The 21,463-nt window shown below is 41.5% G+C and overlaps 1 protein-coding gene across 7 annotated transcripts in view; it reads left to right on the top strand.

The window, feature by feature from the left end:
* Positions 1-21,463, top strand: part of LOC117517238 (striated muscle preferentially expressed protein kinase-like) — a 142,136-nt gene that overhangs the window by 111,741 nt on the left and 8,932 nt on the right. For all 7 annotated transcript variants that reach the window (XR_004562693.1, XM_034178198.1, XM_034178205.1 and 4 more), the window contains 12 exons: positions 1,555-1,755; positions 2,831-2,888; positions 2,970-3,047; positions 9,808-9,980; positions 10,131-10,157; positions 10,342-10,494; positions 11,690-11,732; positions 11,843-11,908; positions 14,970-17,478; positions 17,565-17,732; positions 18,616-18,738; positions 20,213-20,377. Coding sequence is in view for 6 of the 7 variants with exons in the window: in XM_034178198.1 (XP_034034089.1) it covers positions 1,555-1,755; positions 2,831-2,888; positions 2,970-3,047; positions 9,808-9,980; positions 10,131-10,157; positions 10,342-10,494; positions 11,690-11,732; positions 11,843-11,908; positions 14,970-17,478; positions 17,565-17,732; positions 18,616-18,738; positions 20,213-20,377 (3,764 nt within the window). In the remaining variant the exon portion in view is untranslated. The remainder of the gene's footprint in view (positions 1-1,554; positions 1,756-2,830; positions 2,889-2,969; positions 3,048-9,807; positions 9,981-10,130; positions 10,158-10,341; positions 10,495-11,689; positions 11,733-11,842; positions 11,909-14,969; positions 17,479-17,564; positions 17,733-18,615; positions 18,739-20,212; positions 20,378-21,463) is intronic.

The following is a 21,463-nucleotide window of genomic DNA, read 5'->3' as shown; positions in this document are numbered from 1 at the left end:
TCAGCTCTGCCACCTCCAGCTCTGCCTCCTGTCTTTTTGTTAGTGCCACCGTCTCTAAGCCGTACAGTATAGCTGGTCTCACTACTGTCGTGTAAACTTTCTCCTTCACTCTTGCAGATATTCTTCGGTCACAAATCACTCCTGCCACCTTTCTCCACCCACTCCACCCTGCCTGCACTCTCTTCTTCACCGCTCTACCACACTCTCAATTACTTTGGACAGTTGACCCCAAGTATTTAAAGTCATACTTTCACCACTTCTACTCCTTGGAACCGCACTATTCCACTGGGCTCCCTCTCATTCACACACATAGACTCAGTCTTGCTCTTACTGACTTTCATTCCCCTTCTCTCCAGAGCATATCTCCATGTCCTTAGGCTAGTCTCGGCCTTTTCTCTACACTCACTATAGATCACGATGTCATCAGCAAACATCACAGTGCATGGAGGCTCCTGTCTGATCTCATCCAAGAACCTGTCCATCATGCACTCCAAATATAGATCCAGTTTGTAGCTCTCCCACGTTCGGTGTCATGCTCATATTCTGCCTGTCCTCCCTCTCATTTAAGCACTCAGCCACAACACACCTCTGGAGCATATTTCCAGGCTAAACAACACCTTTTCTTATCAATATCAAAGGTCCAATGTCCAATGACACTGCATGCGCCTCATGGCTTCAACTGAAACTTGAAAGGCAAAACTTGTGCGGGAAATGTTAAATCCTATGAAATTGTCAAATTACCCATGTGAAGTGCCTTGAGGTGTCTTTCTTGTGATTTGGCACTAGATAAATAAAATGGGGGGGGGGGGGGGGGGGTGTCAGTTAAAGCGTTTTTAGTGCATTAACTCTGAGTTAGCACATTGAGCATACAGAGACAAAGTTCACTGTTTTATACAACAGAATGTATTTCCATAACCACTATGTTATGTCTTCATGCAAAATTACTTTATAGTGAGTTACAACAATTTCAAAAAGTTTTTAACAGGTTTTTATTCATGTCTGGAGCAGAGCACAGCAGAAAAAAAAAAAACCTAACTCTTATCGTAGCCTCAGTGTTGATGTGAGCTCTGCAGCTGTGCTGCTGATATGATTGTTTATTTCAAAATTAATGGCTATTTGGTGCTGTTTCATTATTTTGTTGGAGCTATTTTTTCTCTCATTTGTTGCCATTCCTCTTGGGGTTTCTTTTTGGCCTGGCGACCTGCCCAACCTATACTATTATAGGAATATAATTCCCCAAAGGGAGAATGTGATGCTGGAGTAAAAAAAACACAGCGATGGCAGATTGCGAAGAGATGTAGGCAAATCAGGGCCATTATACACTTCTTGCTTCTGTTGTAAATCAGCTCTGGCTTTTCCTACATGCTGGTGTAACGTAACATTTGACATGATATTTAAGAACTGTACTGACCCAAAATATAAAAAAAATCAACTTAGTCTTTAACTTTGCATATCACCAGGTACATCCAACTTGTATGAAAACTTTTTAATATCCTATGAAACAAAGTGGGAAAGAAACGGTTTATAGAAGTGATGTGTGATGTCATTTTGCAGAGGGGCCTTCTCCTACGTGAAGAGAGTGACTCAGAAGGAGAGCAAAGCTGAGTTTGCTGCCAAGTTCATATCTGCTCGAGGAAAGAGGAAAGCCTTGGCCCTCCGAGAGATGGATTTACTGTCCGAACTGGACAATGAGAGGATCCTCTACTTCCATGATGCCTTCGAAAAGAAGAACGTGGTGGTGCTCATCACAGAGCTGTATCCTTTAAAGTGCTTTTCACATAACGACTATTTGATCTGATATAATTTGACAATTTGCTCTTTGTAGTTATTTTATTTATTTATTTAGCATCGCACAATTTATTTTATGTTATTATTATTTATCTGTGGCCCTTTGGTGATTTTTTTTTTATTTTTTTTTATCTGTGTTAAGTGCATTCAAAATCATAGCAAATAAAGTCAGACTTTTTATGTTTACTACAAAAAACCTTTGCATCTTCATCATCAAAAATTATGTGAATATACAAGAAATGCAAGGTGCCACTTTATCATTAAATGCTTACATATTTTTTTTCACATTTTTCCCAAAATAATGTAGAATAATCTGAAATAATTTGTTAGTATTTTGTGGGGTGCTTCAGTGTGCCATGTGAGATTGGTGTTGTCATATTAATTTTAAGGAGAAATTTACCACCTTTTCCTGAGTATACCGTGTTTTCTGGAGTATTAGTTGCACGTGTTGCCTCACAGCAAGAAGGTCATGGGATCGCATCCCATCTGGGGCCTTTCTGTGTGGAGTTTGCATGTTCTCCTTGCGTTCTTCTGGGTTCTTTCCGGGTTCCTCCCACATCCAAAGACAGGCATGTTAGATGAACTGGAAACTTTAAATTGAACATGTCCTGTTCAAGGTGTACCCCGCCTCGTGCCCTATGGCTGGTAGGATCGGCTCCACCCCCCGTGACCCTTAATTGGAGTAAGCGGGTATAGAAGATGGATGTTGGTACATTTTCTTGTAAAATTTACTTCCTTCCTTGCAGCTGTTTCATATTCTACTTCTGTGGTGACTCCGCTCATGAATGCAACTCAGAGATGCAGGAAAAGCAAAGCCTTAATCCAAATGTGCTGCTCAGACCCCCGGAGGGCATGAATGGAGCCGTGTAGCTTTTTCTTTCTGACTCATCAGCCACGAGTGGAATTAGCAAGGGATAAATAGAATGTGTGGGAGTTTTGCTCATTTACGTATAATTCATTTCTCATCCACCTACCACTTGTGCTGTGCAGCCAAGGCAGTTTTTGTTTTTCTTCTTTTTTTTTTCCTCAACGGTTGTTGAAGATGTCACGAGGAGTTACTGGAAAGAATGGCCAAGAAAACAACAGTGATGGAATCCGAGGTGTGTATGCTTGTGTTGTTTACACGGTGCTACGATGACGTAAGGGGACCTTTAAACTCCTTCTCGTGTTTTTCTCTGCAGGTCCGCTGCAGCATTCAGCAGCTTTTAGAGGGTCTTCGTTATCTTCACCAAAAACAAATTATCCACCTCGACATAAAGGTATCACACCTGCAACTGTCACAGTGTCAGATTGCTTAATGAGTTATGCAGATACTTCTTGAAAATGTTAGACTTTAATTCCAAAGTTGCACAGTTAAATAGGAGAAATCGGAGAGCGGACGTCCACCATAGCTAGCCATATTTTTCCACAGACTGTATATATACTGGACAAACCTCGCGTGACATCACCTGTAGCTTTTCTATATAGACCCAGAACAGCCAATATGAAGCCCACATCTGGGTGTCGCCATGTTGGCAGCAGCGACATCGTGATTTTGGCTACGTCACAGTGAACCCGGAAATGGATCAAAGGGTTGAGCGTGGGCAGCTCAGTGTGTGATGAAAGACATCTGAACACATGCGATTCTTCGAGTCTGAACCAGTTAATGTCAGTTCAGGTGTTTACTAAATCATATTTTTGGGGACTGTGCGGTGGTTCACATAATGGTTTACTTTGGTGTGGACATTAAGAGTTATGGGCCGCTTGTTTTCTCAGTAACTGCATTAACAGGACTTCACGGATAAAGCCACAGACAGCTGCTAAAAATGCCAACACTCTTAGCATAAACATTAAATAAGATGAGAATTTTACATCTTAGATTCAGGTCTGGTCTCTGGCTGGGCCACTCAAGGACATTCACAGAGTTTTCCTGAAGCTACGCCACTGATATCTTGGCTGTGTGCTTAAGGTCATTGTCCTGCTGAAAGATGAACCATCACAACAGTCTGAGGTCAAGAGTGCTCTGGAGCAGGTTTTCATCCAGGATGTCTCTGTACATTGCTGCATTCATCTTTCCCTCAATCCTGACTAGTCTCCCAGTTTCTGCTGCTGAAAAACATCCCCACAGCATGATGCTGCCACCACCATACTTCACTGTAGGGATGGTACCTGGTTTCCTCCAAACATGATGCCTGGAATTCACGCCAAAGAGTTCAGTCTTTGTCTCATCAGACCAGAGAATTTTGGTTCTCATGGTTTGAGAGTCCTTCAGGTGCCTTTTGGGCTGCCATGTGCCTTTTACTAAGGAGTGGCTTCCATCTGGCCACTCTACCATACAGGCCTGACTGGTGGATTGCTGTTCTTGGTCACCTCCCTGACTAAGGCCCTTCTCCCCCAATCGCTCAGTTTAGATGGGCGGCCAGCTCTAGGAAGAGTCCTGGTGGATCCGAACATCTTTCATTTACGGATGATGGAGGCCACTGTGCTTATTGGGACCTTCAAAGCAGCAGAAATGTTTCTGTACTCTTCTTCAGATTTGTGCCTTGAGACAATCCTGTCTCGGAGGTCTACTACAATTCCTTTGACTTCATGCTTGCTTTGTGCTCTGACATGCACTGACAACTGTGGGACCTTATATGTAGACAGGTGTGTGTCTTTCCAAATCATGTCCAATCAACTGAATTTACCCCAGGTGGACTCCAATTACGCTGTAGAAACATTTCAAGAGATGATCAGTGGAAACAGGATGCACCTGAGCTCAATTGTGAGCTTCATGGCAAAGGCTGTGAATACTTATGTACGTGTCAAAGTCAAAAGTCAAAGTGTCTTTATTTGTCTCCCTAGGGAGAAATTTGTCTTTAGCAGAGGGGTCTGCTGCACAAATAACACATCCAACACATACCACCCATGCATCAAAAACCATCAAAAATCAATCAATCAATCAATTTTATTTATATAGCGCCAAATCACAACAAACAGTTGCCCCAAGGCACTTTATATTGTAAGGCAAGGCCATACAATAATTACGTAAAAACCCCAACGGTCAAAACGACCCCCTGTGAGCAAGCACTTGGCTACAGTGGGAAGGAAAAACTCCCTTTTAACAGGAAGAAACCTCCAGCAGAACCAGGCTCAGGGAGGGGCAGTCTTCTGCTGGGACTGGTTGGGGCTGAGGGAGAGAACCAGGAAAAAGACATGCTGTGGAGGGGAGCAGAGATCAATCACTAATGATTAAATGCAGAGTGGTGCATACAGAGCAAAAAGAGAAAGAAACACTCAGTGCATCATGGGAACCCCCCAGCAATCTAAGTCTATAGCAGCATAACTAAGGGATGGTTCAGGGTCACCTGATCCAGCCCTAACTATAAGCTTTAGCAAAAGGAAAGTTTTAACCCTAATCTTAAAAGTAGAGAGGGTGTCTGTCTCCCTGATCTGAATTGGGAGCTGGTTCCACAGGAGAGGAGCCTGAAAGCTGAAGGCTCTGCCTCCCATTCTACTCTTACAAACCCTAGGAACTTCAAGTAAGCCTGCAGTCTGAGAGCGAAGCGCTCTATTGGGGTGATATGGTACTATGAGGTCCCTAAGATAAGATGGGACCTGATTATTCAAAACCTTATAAGTAAGAAGAAGAATTTTAAATTCTATTCTAGAATTAACAGGAAGCCAATGAAGAGAGGCCAATATGGGTGAGATATGCTCTCTCCTTCTAGTCCCCGTTAGTACTCTAGCTGCAGCATTTTGAATTAACTGAAGGCTTTTCAGGGAACTTTTAGGACAACCTGATAATAATGAATTACAATAGTCCAGCTTAGAGGAAATAAATGCATGAATTAGTTTTTCAGCATCACTCTGAGACAAGACCTTTCTAATTTTAGAGATATTGTGTAAATGCAAAAAAGCAGTCCTACATATTTGTTTAATATGCGCTTTAAATGACATATCCTGATCAAAAATGACACCAAGATTTCTCACAGTATTACTAGAGGTCAGGGTAATGCCATCCAGAGTAAGGATCTGGTTAGACACCATGTTTCTAAGATTTGTGGGGCCAAGTACAATAACTTCAGTTTTATCTGAGTTTAAAAGCAGGAAATTAGAGGTCATCCATGTCTTTATGCCTGTAAGACAATCCTGCAGTTTAGCTAATTGGTGTGTGTCCTCTGGCTTCATGGATAGATAAAGCTGGGTATCATCTGCGTAACAATGAAAATTTAAGCAATGCCGTCTAATAATACTGCCTAAGGGAAGCATGTATAAAGTGAATAAAATTGGTCCTAGCACAGAACCTTGTGGAACTCCATAATTAACCTTAGTCTGTGAAGAAGATTCCCCATTTACATGAACAAATTGTAATCTATTAGATAAATATGATTCAAACCACCGCAGCGCAGTGCCTTTAATACCTATGGCATGCTCTAATCTCTGTAATAAAATTTTATGGTCAACAGTATCAAAAGCAGCACTGAGGTCTAACAGAACAAGCACAGAGATGAGTCCACTGTCTGAGGCCATAAGAAGATCATTTGTAACCTTCACTAATGCTGTTTCTGTACTATGATGAATTCTAAAACCTGACTGAAACTCTTCAAATAGACCATTCCTCTGTAGATGATCAGTTAGCTGTTTTACAACTACCCTTTCAAGAATTTTTGAGAGAAAAGGAAGGTTGGAGATTGGCCTATAATTAGCTAAGCTAGCTGGGTCAAGTGATGGCTTTTTAAGTAATGGTTTAATTACTGCCACCTTAAAAGCCTGTGGTACATAGCCAACTAATAAAGATAGATTGATCATATTTAAGATCGAAGCATTAAATAATGGTAGGGCTTCCTTGAGCAGCCTGGTAGGAATGGGGTCTAATAGACATGTTGATGGTTTGGATGAAGTAACTAATGAAAATAACTCAGACAGAACAATCTGAGAGAAAGAGTCTAACCAAATACCGGCATCACTGAAAGCAGCCAAAGATAACGATACGTCTTTGAGATGGTTATGAGTAATTTTTTCTCTAATAGTTAAAATTTTATTAGCAAAGAAAGTCATGAAGTCATTACTAGTTAAAGTTAAAGGAATACTCGGCTCAATAGAGCTCTGACTCTTTGTCAGCCTGGCTACAATGCTGAAAAGAAACCTGGGGTTCTTATTTTCTTCAATTAGTGATGAGTAGTAAGATGTCCTAGCTTTACGGAGGGCTTTTTTTTATAGAGCAACAGACTCTTTTTCCAGGCTAAGTGAAGATCTTCTAAATTAGTGAGACGCCATTTCCTCTCCAACTTACGGGTTATCTGCTTTAAGCTGCGAGTTTGTGAGTTATACCACGGAGTCAGGCACTTCTGATTTAAAGCTCTCTTTTTCAGAGGAGCTACAGCATCCAAAGTTGTCTTCAATGAGGATGTAAAACTATTGACGAGATACTCTATCTCACTTACAGAGTTTAGGTAGCTACTCTGCACTGTGTTGGTATATGGCATTAGAGAACATAAAGAAGGAATCATATCCTTAAACCTAGTTACAGCGCTTTCTGAAAGACTTCTAGTGTAATGAAACTTATTCCCCACTGCTGGGTAGTCCATCAGAGTAAATGTAAATGTTATTAAGAAATGATCAGACAGAAGGGAGTTTTCAGGGAATACTGTTAAGTCTTCAATTTCCATACCATAAGTCAGAACAAGATCTAAGATATGATTAAAGTGGTGGGTGGACTCATTTACATTTTGAGCAAAGCCAATTGAGTCTAATAATAGATTAAATGCAGTGTTGAGGCTGTCATTCTCAGCATCTGTGTGGATGTTAAAATCGCCCACTATAATTATCTTATCTGAGCTAAGCACTAAGTCAGACAAAAGGTCTGAAAATTCACAGAGAAACTCACAGTAACGACCAGGTGGACGATAGATAATAACCAATAAAACTGGTTTTTGGGACTTCCAATTTGGATGGACAAGACTAAGAGTCAAGCTTTCAAATGAATTAAAGCTCTGTCTGGGTTTTTGATTAATTAATAAGCTCGAATGGAAGATTGCTGCTAATCCTCCGCCTCGGCCCGTGCTACGAGCATTATGGCAGTTAGTGTGACTCGGGGGTGTTGACTCATTTAAACTAACATATTCATCCTGCTGTAACCAGGTTTCTGTAAGGCAGAATAAAAACAATTACATAATGGGTCAGAGTTAAAATGCAAATACATAACAACATCATACCAGCATCTCAGTGCAAATTCAGCAACACATAACCTTATACTATCTTTTCTGTCCACCCTGAGCCATCTGCTCATTTAGCTTCATTGACAGTGGGATAAACGAGTGTTTGTATCGGTTATGTTTACAAAGACGAACTCTGGTCCTCCGTCCTGTTAAATCCTGAGTTAAATAAAATATATTCAGAGTGCAGTACATGAGACACATCCGATAAAATATTGTCTGCAAGTCTGAGGGTTGCTTGTTCAAAGAAATCTTGGGGAGTTACAGGTACCACCATACCAATGATTTTGCCAGCTATTTTTTGTCAGATTTAGTGTTTGAGTTTTGATTTAACCGATAAACCAGCTGGTAATACTGAACCATAACACAGACTCAGTATTTGCTCTGCAGAAAATCAACATAATATTCCTACATAAACCAAACAATCGGAGTTGATGGAGAAAATGTATGCGCTGGTGGATTCAGGCACAAACTTTTGCCACTTGCGTGTGCCAGCTTAGGTTATCATCACTGTAAACCCACAGATATTTATATGAATCCACCTGCTCAATGTGACGTCCATGTATGGTGACCAAAATACAGTCCCCAATAGACCTGGGGTCCACCAACATCTCCACTGTTTTATTCATATTAATTTGCAGTTGGTGGGTGTCACACCAGTTTACAAACCTGTCCACTCCAGATTTAAATTGGTCTTAGTGTTTAGCAGACTAAGTATTACAGTGTCGTCTGAAAATTTAACAACGTATGGATTTGGCTGGGAGATGACACAGTCATTGGTATACAATGTAAATAGAAATGGTAAACTAACAGCCCTGAGGGGCTCCAGTGCTGCTTAATGCAGTATCAGAGAGGACAGAATTAAACATCACCTGTTGTGACCTGTTTGACAGGAAAGAGTGATACCACTTAATTAAGAAAGGGTTCACGTTCAGCTCAGTTTTTGAAGAAGGATATGTGACTGGATACAGCTAAAAGCAGAACTAAAATCAATAAAAACTAACTTGGAATATGCAGAGGAACTCTCAAGATGCTTTAAAACTAAGTTCATTATAGTTAAAATGGTATCACTTGTGCTCCGATTCCTTTTGTACGCAAACTGATATTGATTCAACTGTGGCTCTACCTCTACCTTTCTTAGTTTTTTTAAAAATACTTTTTCAAAAATCTTAAAAAAAAAAAAAAGAAAATTTGTTTACATTGTCATTATGGGGTATTGTGTGTACAATTTTGAGGAAAACAATGAATTTCATTCATTTTGGAATAAGGCTGTAAGATAACAAATTGTGGAAAAAGTAAAGCGTTGTGAATACTTTTGGATACACTGTAAAGCCTTTTAGATCAGGTGACCATCTTGACTAAAGTATTGATGTTTGTTTTGAGGCCTTTGAATGTGATTTTGCATGTATGTAATTTTACATATATAGCACTTTGTAGAAAGATCTCGAATATGACAGCTGCTTTGAAATTAGCACCACACAAAATACGAATCCTTCCTGCTCATTTTTAGCTGATCTTTTGAATTTATTTAACTTATTTTGCTTGACATTTTATCAACGTTACTCAAATAAAATTACAGCATATTAATATCTGTGGGGCTTTTTTGCCCCTGAACAATTCTGTAGTCTCTCTATAAAGGATGTGTGTCTAATGTTTCCCCATGTGCACATAGTCAGCAACTTTATTGTTGCAGTATGAGTTTTATCTTTTAAACTAGGGCCGTATTCTCTGTGACGGCACACATTTGTCTCCATTATGCAAAACAGAAACCGTATTGCTGTACGTCCTTCTGCAAATAACTTCCTTTACACATCCTGACTTTGTTGTTTTTGTTCCCCTCCAGCCAGAAAACATTTTGATGTTGAATCCCATCAGTGACCGGATCCGTATATGTGACTTTGGTAACACCATAAAATTCGAGACGTCTGAGGTGTATTACTGCAAATACGGCACGCCGGAATACGTTGCACCTGAGATTATTAATCAAACTCCAGTCTCCACGGCAACAGACATATGGTGAGCCACCTGTCCTTGAGCTGCAGACAGCAGCAGCTCACTGCGGATGTCTTCCTCTTATCTGCCATCAAATACAACCTCAGTCTCTTGCATGCTTTCATCATGTAGCCTGAATGCATTTTTTAATTCCTGTGTTCTGTTCTCCCACAGGCCCGTCGGCGTCATCACTTACCTTTGGTACGCTTTTGAAACCCCAGTTATTACACCTTCAATGAATATTAATGGATTGTGTAATTTCATAGTAAAAGTGGATTGTTTGCAACTTGTGTGAATGTCAAAAAGTATCCAAATTAACTTGCTGGAAGGAATTAGAAGTCAGTAAAGTGACACCGTGTCCTGTTATCGATATTCTTGATTTCAGCCTAACCGGCGTGTCTCCTTTTGCTGGTGAGAACGACAGAGCCACTGCTTTAAACATTCGCAACTACAACGTGGCGTTTGAGGAGAGCATGTTCTCTGACCTCTGCAGAGAAGCAAAGGGATTTGTCATCAAGCTTCTGGTGGTGGACAAACTGTAAGAATTTTAACTTTGCCCTGCATGCATGAGCTGGTATGAGATTTTGATGGTCTGATAATCTGCGGCAAAAATACTGTGGGACACGGTGTTATACAGCTTTGTACATCCCAGAGGACACATTAGTTCACCGTTGATGTGAAGATTCTACCTTTGTCTCTGTCTTCTACAGCATATCCACAGTTTGACTCATGTAAATCCTCATTTTTAATTTATTTATTGCAACAACTATTACACAGACTCATGATCATAATGTCAGTTTGTTGGAATTAAATTAAGGATTAGAGTACATATACTTTACTAATGTTGCAGTTGTATTCCTCATTTTTAAATTCAGAATCGTCTTACCTTCAGTTCAGCAAATGAACAGCAAGGACCTGTTTTTTTCTCCTTTTTCCGTCACTCTTCCAAGACATGTTTTGCATCTTCAGTGGCTTTCCTCCTCACAATTGCATTAATATGTTTTTCTTTCCTTTCTGACAACCAAATTATTCCCATACTTCTTCAGCTAGAACACATGGGTTCTAGCCACTAAAGCTCATCGACTAATCCATGTGGAATGATGTCAGGTTGGTTTGTAGAGCTCATACCATGGAACGGGAAATCTTTCTCATTTTGGAACTATGGCATTTTCAAATAATGATATATTGTGAAACCAGCAATAGAACCATACCTATAAATGTCCTGTCCTTATCCTAAACATAAGTCCAGTACTGTGGAAAAAATTTTGATAAAAAATTATGTTCTGACACAAGACTTTTTCCATCAGTGAGTTGGCATCTAAGGTGAAATGTCCAAACAGTCTTATTCCTTGAAACTGTGATGTTGCAAACCTCATCTAAAAATAACAAATAAAGAAACAAACTTGATTTGTTTCATAGAAGTGTGTCCCAGCACATGACAACACAAAGACAGCAGCAACAAAACGTAATAATTGCAAACATCTGATTAAGTGCAATGTAATTTTTAAATAAAATGCAGGAAGCCACTTCAAAGAATTCATGTAGTTTAAAAATTATGAAAATAAGTAAATAAATAAATAAGTAAATAAATATTTTTGATGCTGACAAATGTGCGTGCTTGCGTAAAACGCTTGCACAGTACCGATGTGTTCAGCTCATCTCCGTTGTATAAAATGTGTCTAAACGTTTGTCATGCTCCTTCACCATGAGAACATTTTTTGAATCTCTCTTAGGCGGCCCAGTGCCGTCGAGTGCCTTCGCCATCCCTGGTTCAAGGTGAGAGACCGTTTAAAACAATGACAAAACTCTGCTTTAGAATCCTCTGGGATTAATAGAATTTGTTGTTTCTCATGTTTGTTTGTTTTGTTTTGTTTTTTTCCTTGTAGTCAACAACCAACAAAGGCATCAACACAACAATGCTGAAGCAGGTTTTGTCCCAGAGGCGGTGGCAGGTCAGGAACAAACTCATTTAAATTCTTCGATTGCGACTGATGTCACATTTCCCATGATCCTCCCCGATTCGCTTGTTTCCGCCATCTTTGATGCTTACAATTGCATGGTGACAAGGCTTAATGGCGGACACGTGTAGTTATTCTAAGATTTATTATGAATTAAGTAGCAATGACAAGGCCAGATATCGAGAAAAGATCACAGAGTGTGGGGGGATCAATCCCTACAGCAGTGTCCTGATAACCCCATAAACGTGGACTACGGCAGCCCCAGCTCCAGCTACGGAAGTTCCGGGTCCAGTTTCAGGTCTCAGTAGGGCGACTTACCTGTCAATCCGGATGTCTCCTTGGAAGTGGTGCGGAAGGTCCGGCTGGTTAAGCAGGAGTCCGGCGGGCTGGGGATCAGTATTAAAGGGGGCCGGGAGAACCGCATGCCCATCCTCATCTCCAAGATCTTCCTGGAACGATCCTGTCGGTCAATGGGAACGACCTGTGCGAGGTGCAGGCGCTGAAGAAGGCCGGCAAAGAGGTGACACTGGAGGTGAAGTATATTTGGGAAGTTTCTCTGTTGTTTAAGAAGCCATCCCTGGTGGCTGATCTGCCATGGGACAGCGTTCGCCTACAGTCGCCGAGCTACAGTGGCAGCAAGTACTCTGGCTCGCCCAAACACAGCAGCTCCTTGTCCTCTTCAAAAGACAGCATACTGTGGTTCTTCGCTGTGAAAATGGACCCACTGCCCACTCCTGGCACTCAAGCAGAATTTTCAGAACACCCGACAACTGCGCATATAACTCCCATTTTGCGCCTTGCTCAACGGTTGCCACCGCCCTGTTGTACATTCAACATGGTGGACACTAGCGAATCAGAGAGGATCATGGGAAATCTGTGACATGAGTGCAAGCCACCTAGATGAATGAATGAAAACTCCCAGCTTACTATAAAGTGTAATGTTATCTTTTTCAGGCAAACTTTGTCAAATTTGGGTCATATGAGGAAAGCCACCCATCTCGAGACCTTAGAATGTTGATTTTAATTTTTCTGGCTCCACTCTAAATTTTCATGGCTAAATCCTAAAATGAAACTGCATCTAGGGAAGGATTGGCCCAAAACTTTCATCATGTTTTACAACCCCAAATCAAAAAATAAAAAGCTGGGATGTATTGCAGACAATTTGAATTTCATCTGTTGTGTGGTCAACTTCATTTCTTTTGTTAATATACTGTACATCCATTCCTGAATTTAGGGCTGGGAACACATTCTACTAAAAAGTTTGGACATTTAAGCATTCACCGCATTGTAATGTTACCATTCCTTCTCACAACACATAAGACACTTTGGCATTGAGGATATAAGTGAGGAAAAATTTCAGGTATTATTTTATCCCATTCTTCCTGCAAGTACATCTTAAGGTGTGGATTATTATGGAGTCCTCATCATTGCATTTTTTTGTTTTAAAATTCTCCACAAGTCTTGTTGAAAAATACATGTCCCTGGCTTTTGGACAGTCTAGATCAGTGGTGTCCAAACTATTCCAGAAAGGGCCGAGAGGGTGCAGGTTTTCTTTGCAGCCACTGACTACAGCAGGTGATTTCACTGATGAACTCATCTCACCTGCTCAAAGTGGTGTTAATCAGTGAAATCACCTGCTGGAGTAAGTGGCTGCAAAGAAGACCTGCACCCTCTCGGCCCTTTCTGGAATAGTTTGGACACCACTTGTCTTGATGGTCCTTTTTGTCATTGGTACAGAGCACATGGCATCATTTCTTCCAAAAAAGATCCAGAGAAATGATTTTTATGACCACAGTACACCTGTCCACTCTGTGATGGTCCAACCCAGACACCTTCAAACTCGGAGAAATTGATTCTGCATTTGGACAAGGTTAATATAAAGCATCTTTTTGGACAAAAAAGATTTAAATGGCATTTGTGAATCTAACTTCACACTGCAGTGCTTGAGAAAGCTTTCCCAAAGCAAACCCTTACCCATGTGGTTATATCAGCTATTGATGAATAATGGTTCTTCACACACTTGATGAGAGATGAGAGGATCTCTTCCCATCTTTGCTCCTCAAAGACTAAATCATAACTACATTCACCTATTGACATCACCAGTTTGATATAACATTATTATTAATTCATTAATTAATTTCACATCATTGCTAGACTTTCCCTTTTGGGGGGGGGGGGGGGGGCAGGGTGTCGCATACCTTAAATGTAGGAATGAATGTATATTAACAAATGAAATTAAGGTGACCACATAAATATCTTGCAATGAAATAGAAGTTAAAATAAATGTAAGAGTCACTGCAATTTTTTTCCTTAGGGGTGGTGGCCAAGTGGTTAGTGCACTTGGTTTTGGTGTGGCAGGCTCCCGGTTTAATCAATCAATCAATCAATTTTATTTATATAGCACCATATCACAGCAAACAGTTGCCCCAAGGCGCTTTATATTTATTGTAAGGCAAGGCCATACAATAATTACGTAAAAACCCCAACGGTCAAAACGACCCCCTGTGAGCAAGCACTTGGCGACAGTGGGAAGGAAAATCCCACCCTGTGGCAGGGTGGGATTTAAACCCACCCTGCCACAGGGTGGGATTTTCCATGTAATGTGGAGTTACGTCAGGAAGGGCATCCGGTGTAAACCTTGTGCCAATTCAACATGCAGATCCACCTCGGATTTGCTGTGGCGACCCTAAGTGCAAACAAGGGAGCAGCTGAAGGGAGTTACTTTTACTGCAATTTTTTTCCTTCCATACCATCCCAGCTTGGTCTGATTTGGAGCTGTATTTGCTTTTATTGCTTTTATTAACATTTACTCTCTCAGTAGTCTAGTTATTTCAACAATGTTGGAGGTGTGTTTTAAAATTCACCACAAATTACACTGTTTGCATTCCATATTTTCAGCATGTTTCTTGTAAATGAGTTTATTAAGGTTTCAGTAATGTTGCAAAAATAAATAAATCAGCAAAGAGTTGCAGATTAAATCATGACCTCTGCAGTGGAATTAATGAACTCTTTCAACATGTGACTCATCCTACCCTCTGTTGACTGTTTCTGTCAGCGTTCACTGATCAGCTACAAATCCAAGATGGTGATGCGGACCATCCCAGAGCTCCTCAGTGACTCAGCCAGCCACACCTCCATTGCCATGGCACGGCATCTCAAAGAAGGCTCTCCACCTCCCTCCTCATCCTCTGACTCAGAAGCAGATGTAGACGAGCTTCCCTTCATTCCGATGCCCCTGTCTCTGGTCTTTTCTGGTTCCAGGGTCTCTCTTAATGAGATCCCAGGGGATGAAGACATCAGTGGATGGCCCAGTGTCACCACTTGTGGGACGGGCAAAAAGGCCGATGTAGAGGTAGCAGGCAAAACAGCAACAACAGCAGAGAGGTTAACAGATGAGAAGGAACCTCCAAATGAGGGGAAACTAGAAATGACAAAACAAAGTCTCCTTAAAAAAGGGATGAGTATGGAATCAGAGGAATTGCAGATGAAAGCCAGGCGGGCTACTATGAGGAGAGGCAGTTCTGCTGATTCCGCGCTGGTTCTCCATATTGACTCAGAAGAGGGAAATGCCAATGAGGATTCCGAAGCAAATAAGAAAACACTGAAAAAGGCTGTTTCTATGGAGCTGCCTAATCGCAGCTCAAGTCCCACAACAGCAAAGATAAGCCAAGAGGATTATGCCCTGAAACTGGAGCTGATGCGACAGCGTCTACTGAGAGGAGGGAGTGTAGACAAAAAGATGAGCGGCCTGCGAGGACCCTTATTTGAAACACTGGGTGTGGACGATCAGAGGAGAACAGGCTCTCTTGATCGGACCTTGAGGAGATCCAGAGCAGGGCCACCAACCCTCACCAGAGCTGCAACTGCTGAGGGTCCTGGTGAAGATACACCAAAGGTCAAAGTTTTCCAGAAAAGTGCCTCCTTCACTCAGGGGGATTCTGAGCCAATGCCCCTGCACCGAAGGTTTGGAGCCCCCTTAGAAATCCCCTCAGTGGGCAGTGACAGCATAGAAGACAAGAGACTCCAAGAGGCAACCTCAATGTCCGCACTAGCAGAACAAATAACACTCGAGTCCAAAACTGCTTCAACCAAAGAAAATTCTTCTTTTGTACTACCTACTCCAGGAAACGTGGACCAACAGCAACCTAGATCACCCTCTGTTCTCACTCCGACAATAGTCATAGAGGAAAACAAAGAAGAGGATTCCACATGCACGACACCAGAGAATAGTACTTCATCATCTGCATATATAAGTGACACACAGACTGTTGCAGGACCATGTAGAAAATCTGACAAGGCTCCTGTAGATCCCACAGATCCAGGTACAATTACGAAAGTCCCAAATGCTCACCCTTTTGCTGGTTCTGCTACCATATCATCAACCACCGATCCTCGTGCAAACCCTCTCCAGCCTGTGCTCAGAAAGGACATCAAAGACATTGACTCAGAGGAGGTGTTTGAAGCCAGGTTTAAAAAACGGGAGTCGTCTTTGACCCGTGGCCTTCGAAGACTAGCCAGGCACAAAGCCGATGAGAAATCACCCGTATTAAGCCAAAAAGTAGGCTTAGGTAGTGAAGAGGTTTATAGGCCAGCACCAAGGGGGGCACCTCTTGAAATGTTATCCACAGGACTACAGGAGAAATCCAAATCTGTTCAGGATTTGAGGTCAATTGAGAGAGAAACTGGATTTGGGCTTATTGGGAGGTTTTCCATGCGGAGCAAGAGATCAGCATCTGTTGAAAAAAGTGTTGAGAAGCCAAAAGAAGAAAAGCATCAGGATGTGCTGGAAACTTTTGTAAAGAAGCGAGTTTCTTGGGCCATTGGTCGCAGCAAGTCCCTTGATACAAACGAACCAAACAGTGCAACAGCTCCAAGGGAATTAGAGAGAGAAAGAAAAACAGAAGAATCGTCGGTTTCTGCGATGAGGCGAAGGTTTGAGTCCAAAGTGGCGGGAATTTCTGCCAAATTAAGGACTCAATCAGAGGACAGGAAGGAAGCTGAAAGTAGTCAGAAAGAGACTGCACAAAAAGACGGGAAGAAAGTCACAGATTCCCCCGTCCTGGCGATGCGGCAGATGTTTGACAACAAAGTGGGAAAAATATCCACAAAATTCCGCAGTCAGTCCGAGGAAAGAAGAGGAGACACAGAGGAAAAGCAAACTCCACTCTTCACCCGCCATCGACATTCCCAATCTGAAGGGCGTGGTCTTAAAGGAATGGGCATCCCAGAGAACCAGTTAGCAAAACAGACTGGTGGTGGTACATCGAAGGAATCGATTGAGTCATCTTCTAGTTTTCAGTGTGAAAAAGGCTCAACAGAGAGTGTGAGGAGATCCCGATGGGACAGGTGGGGTCTGACAAGGAGCAAGAAGGAAAAAAACGCCTCAAAATCCAATCTCCCCAAAGATGATTTGTCAAAATACCAGCAGTTTATCCGCTCTGCTTCAGATTTTGCCCCCGTCTTTCACATCAAACTCAAAGATCAGATTTTATTGGAGGGAGAACTCGTCACTCTTAGCTGCCTTCCAGCAGCGAGCCCACAACCTGAAATCACATGGACGAAAGGTATTACGCAGTGATAGATTAAAAAGAAAATACCTTCCTGTTGTCAGTCTGAGGTTTGTGCTAATGTGGGTTTGTGATTTTCCCAGACTGGAAGCCTCTGGAGGTAGATGACAGAATCACGCTGGTCTCCCACCCGGATGGCAGGCAGCTTCTTACGATTGCAAAGTCAAGCCGGAGGGACGCCGGAATTTACGAATGTGTCGCTACCAACCTGATAGCCTCCATCACCACTTCCTGCTCGCTGTCTATCGCTAGTACGTAACTCATCACAGTCTGTCTTCCATAAGTGCCCCAAGAATTTCGGTTTGTAGATGAGAGAAAATGCAATAAATCGTCACCGTTGGAGTGAACAAGTGAGCCCTTCGTGGAAGTGAAATAATTACCTTCATAATTTGACATCCAGGTTCAGGATTTTCCTTAATTGCCTTTTAATAGGACTGAAACTGCTGTGAATATTAATACCATTGAAATGAATATTAATGTCTGCAGATTCACATTTGCATGTCATATGAATCAGCGGCACCATTTGTGCCTGAGTGTGCAATTGAGTGCCACCGCTCGCCGTGCGCGTGCCGGGTAATCAGTGCTGCTTGCTAATGGAACAGAGATTTGGAGGCCGTGGCGCTTTCTCCCACGTCAACTCCAATCACTGCATTAAAGGTTCATTTCTTATCACTTCAGACACAAAAATAATTTATTTACCACGAGAGCTGATGCCTGAATTTGTCAAAGCTTGGTTATCTATTGGCACGGTGAAAAATACTTCAGACAGCTTATTTGGCCTGAAGCGGTGCTGCTGCCACACCCGCCATCGCCGCCATCTCTTTATCAGCTTCATAAGAAATATAGTGAAAGTAAAATAAAATAAAAAAATCATCGCAATTTCAATGTCAAGTTCAGTTCAGTTCAACACCTGACTGGATCACATTTTACTTGCAGAAATGCATTCAGTTGTAGATATTTTGCAGGTATTTGATATCTTGAGATGAGATCATTTGGCACACTGATTGCTGTGGCACAGTTGTGATGAAAATCGAAACCAGTTCCCCTCAAGGTTCTCCATCTCTGTTGAAGAAATCTTTGCATATCTTGAACAACTACTCACCCTGTTTTATGACCCTGTTCATGTCACTCAAGGTGTCCCAAAACGGCCGGGGACCCCTGAGATCCCTCAGACCTACAGCAACACGGCCCTGGTGCTGTGGAAGCCGACAGAGACCAAGGCGCCCTGCAGCTACACCCTGGAGAAAAAAACAGAAGGTGAGTGAAAAATGATGCAAAACAACTCGTTTTTATTATTTATGATACAACAGACAGCACCAAACTCAAAGGCACAAGGTAACAGTCATATAAGAGCTACAACAGTCTGACATTTGACCCCAGAGATTGTGGGCTTCACCTAAAAGACTGACCTCGAGATGACCTTACCAGAACATTTGCGGAATCCAATATGTGTTCAAATCAGGTTGAAAATTAAATCCTTCACCTAAAATGAACTCTTTAAGGGCATTTTCAGAATCAAAATCATTGATATTCTGAGTTTTTCAGAAATCAGGAAAACGTCCAACAGGCAGAGAGGCAGACACGACTTTACCTGCAAATAATTCACCTTTGACAAATTTGACCTCGCCTGGACAATTCCAGAACCCATGTCCATACGTGAACCAAGTTTCAGTACAAATCGGACTGGAAAAAATATATATTTGACCCCAAAGAATAAGCTTTGGGAGCTTTGACCTCACCTGGAGAATTCCACAACTCAACTCCATGTGTGTGCTATGTCTGGTGCAAATAGGAGTGAAAAAAATAAAGTTTGACCTTCGGCACTAGTGATTAACCTATGTGATATGTGATATACGTGTGCCAATTCATTCATTCATTTTCTGATGCTTATCCAGGTTCTGGTCATGGTGGCAGATTTTTCCCACACTTCCCTAAAAGCTTAAATTTTGACCTTTGACTCCAGTGACATTGACCTGTGATCTGACCTGGCCAGCTGTGGAGCTCAGCCATGTATATCTGCCAGGTTTGCTGCAAATCTGAACCAAAAGTAAAAATTTTGATCTTTGACCCCAGTGACCATGAGCTTTACCAAAGCACCCCTTTAAGAGCAAATCTGCTTTTGATCATCATCCATATATCAAGAGTCGGCCGGGGGGGGTGGGGGGGTGGGTGCATTTAGTGACAGTTCCGTCCTCAGACTGTTTCTGCCATTAAAACTTGACTTTTGCCTGCTTTAAGTTTGACTTCTTTTAGTTTCATCTTCAGTGTGCAGTGGCTCGAGGAAGAAATAAGATTCAAATCATAGATTCAAGGGTCCCGGGAGGTAACGGTATTTACAAAGCCCAACAAGCGTCTGGGCGCACGTCGCTTACGCAGGGACAGTGAGTCAGTCCGCGAGGGAGAAGTGACTGTAGCCGTGCTACCGCCAGAGCGTTTACACAGTGAGTCACCACTGTCACAGTGGAGTGGATTAAAGCATCATCCCTGAGCGGCGCCACCCGTGTGTCAGAGCATGTCTCTCTCTCTCTCTCTCTCTCTCACACTCGCACACTCTCGAGGGTGATCTGGGGCGTCATCGGTCTCCCCCATTTCTTTCAGTTTGAATCTACTGTTGAGATTTTTGCCATATTTTTTCCACTGCTCCAAAAATCATCTCAGTACAACTGCACTGCCACCTAGTGTTTAATTTGTGAACTACAACAAATTGACGTATTGTTTTTTCTCTTTGCAGGACATTCAAAGTGGTTCATTGTGGCCACTGGAATTGCTGACTGCTACTATAATGTTACAGATCTGCCACTAGGGGGTACTTTTAGGTTTCGTGTTGCCTGTGTGAACAAAGCGGGTCAGGGTCCCTACAGCAACATCTCTGCTCCAGTCAGCCTGGACCCAACAGGTACTTCAGTCAACGCTCACCAGAAAACATAGCGGGATATGTTTCCTGTGGCTATAATTATATATGGATTGATCTCAGTTTAAATTTGTTTTTGTGTGTGTGTGTGTGTGTGTGTGTGTGTGTGTGTGTGTGTGTGTGTGTGTGTGTGTGTGTGTGTGTGTGTGTGTGTGTGTGTGTGTGTGTGTGTGTGTGTGTGTGTGTGTGTGTGTGTGTGTGTGTGTGTGTGTGTCATACATTTGTAATTGTTCTTATGTTTTATAACTTTTTGATTTTAGTATTTCATTTATATTATTATTATTGTAAAACAAATTACTATTTTTTTGCATCTATAATGACATCAACAGTAATTCATTATAAAGCTTGCATATATTAAAACTAAATAAAATGATTAATTTAATTTTAAAAACAATCATTTTATAATTAAGAAAATGTGAGTTTAAGTTTTATGTGAGTGATAAGTTTATGTGAGTTTTTTTTTTTACATATTTTAAATTCATATAAAACATGCTACTCATTTAAATTCCCTAAAATATCATAAATGTCTTTTAAACTCAACCCAGTCTCACAAGTTTTTTTCATGCTCCCTTTACGAAATGATTCGAATTTTCATGACGGGTTTTTTTTTTAACTTACTATTACTAACCCTGCCCCCAACCCTAACCTTAACCATAACCTAACCCTACCCCTAACCACAACTCCCCCCCCCCCCCCCCCCCCCGTGCAGTGGTCACAGAATGTATTATAATAAATTTGTGCTCTCATTACAAGAGAGATTAATGTATATTTTGTTCTGCTGAATCATGAACTGCCGTGACACTGGGTCGTTTAAATGACTTTAACAAAGTTCAATGCATCTTTATAGGAATATGTCTTTTAAACAGCTTTTAAACTTTTCTACACTAACAATAGACCAGTTTAATGTGATTAAACACATTTAAACCACACATTAGAAATTTTAAAAATATATTTAAATACTTTTGTAAACTGTCTAAATTAGAATTATAATCCAGCCAAATATTTTTGGGTTTTAAATGTATATAGGAACCATCTCTTTGGATTCTGGAACTCTATGGTATGAAAAAAATC

This window comes from Thalassophryne amazonica, chromosome 1, assembly GCF_902500255.1.
Source record: "Thalassophryne amazonica chromosome 1, fThaAma1.1, whole genome shotgun sequence".
Lineage (NCBI taxonomy): Eukaryota > Metazoa > Chordata > Actinopteri > Batrachoidiformes > Batrachoididae > Thalassophryne > Thalassophryne amazonica.
Note: the sequence above shows the minus strand (reverse complement) of the source record. Positions and strands in the feature narration are given on the sequence as shown.